This window comes from Paramormyrops kingsleyae, chromosome 8 (genome assembly GCF_048594095.1).
Source record: "Paramormyrops kingsleyae isolate MSU_618 chromosome 8, PKINGS_0.4, whole genome shotgun sequence".
Taxonomy (NCBI): Eukaryota; Metazoa; Chordata; class Actinopteri; order Osteoglossiformes; family Mormyridae; genus Paramormyrops; species Paramormyrops kingsleyae.
The window spans coordinates 29,436,673-29,442,672 of NC_132804.1; the positions used below are offsets into that span (position 1 = coordinate 29,436,673).

At 49.2% G+C, this 6,000-nt stretch overlaps 1 protein-coding gene across 1 annotated transcript; it reads left to right on the forward strand.

Annotated features, from left to right (window-relative positions):
* Positions 1-2,983: 2,983 nt before the first annotated feature.
* myog (myogenin) lies at positions 2,984-5,417 on the forward strand. The gene is made up of 3 exons (XM_023832370.2): positions 2,984-3,574; positions 4,367-4,472; positions 4,846-5,417. The coding sequence occupies exons 1-3, from the start codon at positions 3,074-3,076 to the stop codon at positions 4,962-4,964; spliced, it is 726 nt and encodes a 241-aa protein (XP_023688138.1). The 5' UTR covers positions 2,984-3,073; the 3' UTR covers positions 4,965-5,417.
* The last annotated feature ends 583 nt before the right edge of the window (positions 5,418-6,000 follow it).

Sequence of the window (6,000 nt, forward strand, 5' to 3'; positions counted from 1 at the left end):
ATTAATGTGTCCGAGTAAATCAACGCTGAGGAGACGAAGGCCTGGAGGTGAAAAGGAGTGAGGTCATGGAGGAGAGGGAGCGTAGAAGGAGGGGAGAATGCAAGGACCCATGCACACTCCGCATTTATACCAGCGAATTCCACTGCTATGGCTCCATCGGCGCACTGGAAAGAACCAAGGACAGGCCACGAGCGCCATAGCAACCGGAATCCCATGGCAACAATCACCGTAGAGGCCCAAGGTGCGCGAGTGCTGAACTTGGCTTTGGCCAGCATCTGTCGCCGTCACTACAGCTGCCATCGCTCATGAACTGTAACGGGGGTGGGGGGGGGGATGTGATATTTTTTGGGGTCCGGAGCCAAGCCCAAGAGAAGTCGACATTCTTTTGGATAACATGTCTATGGAACATTTACACTTTTACATTTATTTTATTTAGCGGTCGCTTTTGTCTAAAGTAACACACTAGTGAGGCAGCACCTTGGCTGCGTTCCACTTCCAGCAGACCCACGAGTTGCTCCCAGAGCTGCACATGCGAGTGGGTGTCTCTCAGGTCCTCAGTGCTCTACTACCATGATACCCATAGTTTGGGCAACACTGGCTAGTCAGCAATTCCAGAGTGCAGAAAATGTCACCAGCTCATGGTTTATGTTAAAAAAAGGTGGCAGCGGGGGCTGCTAGTCAGTGTCCTTGGGCCACCAAGCAGACCAATCTCACTGTAAAACCAGTGTTCTGAAAAACAGGATTAATAAATGCTGGTTTCACACTTTTCTTGTTAAGACCACCACAGAGCCCCTATTATAAGATGTCAAAAGTAAAGTAAGTCTAGTAAAAGACACCTTAATTTTCTGAGTAGTGCAGCGGCTCAGTGTCTGGGACAATTACTTAATGCCCCCGGGGTTTAGGGGGCTGAGACCTGCTGTCTCTTTGAGTGTGTTTGCATGCTCTCCCCCTGCTGCTCCAAAAACATGCAGTTCGGCTGATTGGTGTCTCTGAATCGCTGCTTGTATGTGTCCTGCAATGCTCTGGTATCTCCAGGCCCCCTGTGAAGCTGCCCAAGATCAGCTGCAGGAGATGGGTTATTACTTCATAAAAGACACAGCATGAGATTTTAAATGCAACGGCTTTATTAATGTCTGTGTCAAGCAGGGTTCTGTAAAGAGGAAGACAACTTGGCCAGTAAGCTGGTGAGGTGCAGGTAGTAGGGAAGGACATAAGCTTTTATCTCAAAGGTCGCTGAGCTCCTTCAAGGCACTGGAAGCGAATAATCGCAATTAGCCATTAGATCCAACTTCATTGAAATGCAGATCTAATCTGAATGACTTCAAGAAAATGTCCAGCTATTATGGATTTAAAAGTGTAAATACTTGGACTTGCAACCAAATATAGGGGGACGGTCATATGACTAACTGAAAATCCAGTTAAGGTGGAGTTTCACATTAGTGAATGTTAATGTGAGAATTTAATGAAAGCGTTGGTCCATAAATGTGACTGACAGTTTAAGAACAGCACAAAAGATTATTTATTTTAGCCAACAAATAACCCTCATTAACAAAAATCATAAACTATCATGTTAAAAAAGGAGGATGGGATCCAAAGCTTAATGTTAATTTAAAATGCAGGTAGTATGCTGGTTAAGGAGGCATTCAGGAGACCATGCGGTCGTACCAAGCAAACATAATCATTCAGTAAAACATCCATCTGTATCGATGGGTATAAAAGTGCCTGTTAAGAAGAATAAAGTAATAATGCGTGTTGCGCTGGTGGCATGTGAACTCGCCTTTCCCACATGTGCCGTAAAATCGCGGAGCGCACACTTCTGTCCTAGTACAGGAAAATGGCCTTCCCAGCATGCCCCTGGCCTCGGGCACCCGGCGGCTTCGGGACATGACAGAGCGCTACACTGACTCCTTTGTGCTCCCGCAACACCAGTGACCATCCATCACACTTTAACCTGACAGCCAACAGCAGAGTCACTTAATCCAGCCGAGGGGGGGGGGGGGGGGGCAGCGTGCAGAGAGAGATGGGCTTCCTGGCTCCGATCTGCTGGGGAGGGAGTCCAGTCAGGGAGAGGCTACGATAGTACCATTATTATTATTATTATTATTGTTATTATTATTATTATTAGCTAACCATATAGAAAGCACCATATATATGGAACTCGTCCAGCATGTCCTGCAAGTCTGATGAATCATGATTCAGTCCCAGGACTGCTGTCCAAATGAGACTTCATTACCAATCAAATGGATTGACTACAGGACAGCACTGTGAATCGTAAAAATCGGCAAGTCTAATATGAGGATGCTGCCCCCCACTCCCATCCTACGCTTATGGGTTTATATGTTCCCATACAGCTCTCAGTTAAAGGATAGAATGAAAGGTAGGAGATGTCAGGCGTATATGAAGAGCTTCAGTTCATGACGATTAATCACTTTTTCAGTAAAGCCTTATCGAATTTATATTCACCACATTCATTATAACAATTTGCTTAAATTTAATGATGGAACTTCAAAATAAGTATTCATGTTGGCTTTGTGATTTTCATTGGTTGCTTTTACTGCCTGTAGTGCTGCCTGATGTTGTGACACGTATGAGCCATGTCAAAGAGGAATTTCTGTTAATAGGCCATAAAGTTATCTTGAATCGAGAACACAACCACGCATCTTGATGGACAGCATTGCAGCCACAGACAGGGATGCTGATGAGGACCAGCCCATTGGGCTACCGTCATGTTTGCCCACATTTCGGCAGCCATTCTTCACTGGGATCAGGCTGCGTGGTCCTTCTTGCCAGTGAATCACAGTGACTTCTCGAATTCAACAGGGTCGACAAGCCTCCCCCCCCCCCTCAGGAGACGAAGAACGAACAGAGATGTGAAGTTTAGATGTGAGGCAACAGCTAAAGGGGGGATCAAGTTTCTTTGGGCTTGGCTATATTTAACCCAGTGATCTAACAGCAGGCAGAGGGTTTAAATGCCACCGGGCAGTTGGTGCGAGCAGTTGTCGTCCACAGATCCCCCTCAGCGTCCGCTCGGGGAGCTCAGGACCGTACTGTGGCTACAGATCCCTGCCGGAACATGGAGCTGTTTGAGACCAACCCATACTTCTTCCCCGACCAGCGCTTCTATGATGGTGGGGATGTCTGCTACCCCTCCCGGCTGCCCGCCAGCTATGACCAGGGCGCCTACTCGGAGCGGCCCGCCACGGGGCTCCTGTCGGCCGGTGTGTGTCCAGAGGAGAAGTCGTCACCGACTACACCGGGGCCGCCCCCATCCCAGGAGCAGTGTCCGGGTCAGTGTCTGCCTTGGGCCTGCCGCGTCTGCAAGCGCCGCTCTGTGACAGTGGACCGGCGGAGGGCCGCCACGCTGCGCGAGAAGCGCCGGCTCAAGAAGGTGAACGAGGCCTTCGAGGCCCTCAAGCGCAGCACCCTGACCAACCCCAACCAACGGCTGCCCAAGGTGGAGATCCTGAGGAGCGCCATCCAGTACATCGAAAGGCTGCAGGCGCTGGTCAGCTCCCTCAACCAGCAGGAGCGTGAGCAGGCCGGCCTGCTGTACCAGGGTCCCGCGGGGCATGCGGTGAGTTTGCTGGGGCTGCGGGGGGTCGCAAACATCACTGAACACCCATGTCATGTCAACATACTTGCCGCGACAATCTCTTAAGGTACAAAGAAAAAAGAACATGGGTGAATCATGGGATCACTGTTTACCTTTATTTATAAAGGTAATTACTTAATAAACTCGGCTAATCTCCAGTAGGTTATAGGTTTGAATCATAGCATGGTAAACTTGCTGTATCCTTTAGTAAGTCGCGGAATTCTATCCGGGGGGCGTCCTGAGAGCTGCGAGTAGGAGTAGACAAAGCTGCCTGACTGGCGCACAAAGCGACAGATCGGGACGGCCCTCGGAAACGGCTGCACAATCCAGATTACAGCGTTGTAACGGGATTGCTGAAGCGCGAACGCCGAAGCGCATTCTCTCCGCAGCACCCGCCCCGTGAGGAGCGCTGCCCCACCACTGCCTTCTCCAGGGCCATGTAATTGCTCAATTACGAAGCACCACCCGTGACCATCGGCACCGGCACTAATCCGTCTGGCATGGCAGCTCTTCGTGGTGGGCGGCTCGTCAGGGAGCTCCTGCAGCCTCGTTGTCGTACTATAGCCGGGTTCTAAGCCCCCACCGGCAGCCCAGGGCAGCGTTATGGAGTTGATGGGACTATTATGAGTTGCGGACCCCCATTCTATCGGGCCGTCACAGCGTTTTATGAGCCAGGCACGCACGTGCGGGGGGGTGCCCACCACCATCGAGTCAGCAGGTCGGAGCGTGCCGTGACGGACAGTGACACATATGCTCCCCCCCCTCCTGTAACAGGTGTCCTCCCCCAGTGGCCCGCGCACGGGCAGCACCTGCTGCAGCAGCCCCGAGTGGAGCAGCGCCTCGGAGCCCTGCGCCCCCCCGTACCCAGCCAACCCCGAGGGTAAGCAGCCCCCCCCCCCCCCCCAGTCAGGTGACTAGCAGTAGCTTTGACCTTTGATTCCTATTGGCTATTCAGCTGTACAGTTTCTGCTGGAACCAAACACCCATCACAAAAATCAAGGTCAATAAGTCAGGCCACCCTATAAACCAGGCCACCCCCACAAACCAACCAGACCCCCCACCCTATAAACCAGGGCACCCTATCATTTTTATAAACTGAGAACACTGACAGTGGCAAAATTATAGCCAAATTAATGTAGCTTAATGCTAACGCATTTTCTTTCACTGAAGTCTTAACCAAAACAAAACAGGCTATACTAGCTAGCCGTATGTTTTCCCCAAAATGACTTTGACACCACCTGTGTGCCCCCCAGACCTCCTGAGTGACGACTCCTCAGAGCAGCCCAACTTACGCACCCTCAGCTCCATCATGGGCAGCCTCGTGGCGGGTAATGACAGCCCTGTAGCGTACGCAGATGACATCACCAAATGAGCCCCGGGCTTCCCGGAGCCCGCCTCAGGGGCCAAAGTAGCACTACCAAGAGACCAGACTCACCAGGAAAGGCCCGGCAAGACTTCCTCCCGGCAGAACCTACGTTCCACATTATGACAAACTTCCCTTCCTACACGGAGGGCCGGATGAACACGAGACAGCCAGACTGTCCGTACTTAACATGTATTTCACAGCTTTTGTCCTTTCCAAAATTTTCCTTTACGTTCTTTCATTAATCACGTGTGTTGTTATGCTTAAAATGAGGGTAAATTTGTGGGGCCAATATTCAACACTGCAGTTTGACCAAGTTCAGCGTAATTTAAACTAGATATGATTGCTAGTGATGTAAATATGTTCCCTTTTTCTACAGAGTGGTTTTGCTATTGTATTTTTTATTGTTTTGCTAACTTATTTTGACTTTTATAATAAAGACTGTTGTGTATTTGTACATCACTGCCATACTTATTTTGTCTTACATAATTTCATTCCCAAAACAGCCCAAGACTGGTTCATTGTTGTGGTTGACCAGGTGAAGACCACTGTCCCAAAATATCTAATAATAATTATAATAATATAATTATAATAATAATTATTATCTCATAATAATGGGTTAATGTGAGATGTGCTATATGTACTCTCACTCCATGGTAACAGCACTGAGACACACAGCATAAACGTAGCCAGTTCACCTACAGTTGACCTCCCTGGTACAAATGCAGGTTGCTGGGTGAAAACTCAAATAAAAAGTCATGTTAAAAAAAAAACTTTACACTGGTTAAAAAAGTCACCTGAATGTCCAGGACACCGGCTGAAGACTGAGAGGGACTGTATCGATTGCAATGACAGTGACTTATGGAGTACACAGACTGTGACACACACACACACACACACACACACACACACACACCTGCCTGACACATCGCCCTGCTGACAGGGCTCTATCACCAAGGAGATCATTATGGAGACCACTAACTGTTACAGCAGACCCATTCCTCTCACTGACAAGATGAATGTTCTGGAAACATCCAGTTCAGCA

What these genes read in the sequence shown, in the direction of transcription:
- myog (XM_023832370.2), top strand. Translation starts at nt 3,074, where the DNA reads ATGGAGCTGTTTGAGACCAACCCATACTTCTTCCCCGACCAGCGCTTC. An exon ending in AGGGTCCCGCGGGGCATGCG is followed by an intron (nt 3,575 to 4,366) that starts GTGAGTTTGCTG and finishes CTCCTGTAACAG; the next exon opens with GTGTCCTCCCCCAGTGGCCC. An exon ending in GTACCCAGCCAACCCCGAGG is followed by an intron (nt 4,473 to 4,845) that starts GTAAGCAGCCCC and finishes TGTGCCCCCCAG; the next exon opens with ACCTCCTGAGTGACGACTCC.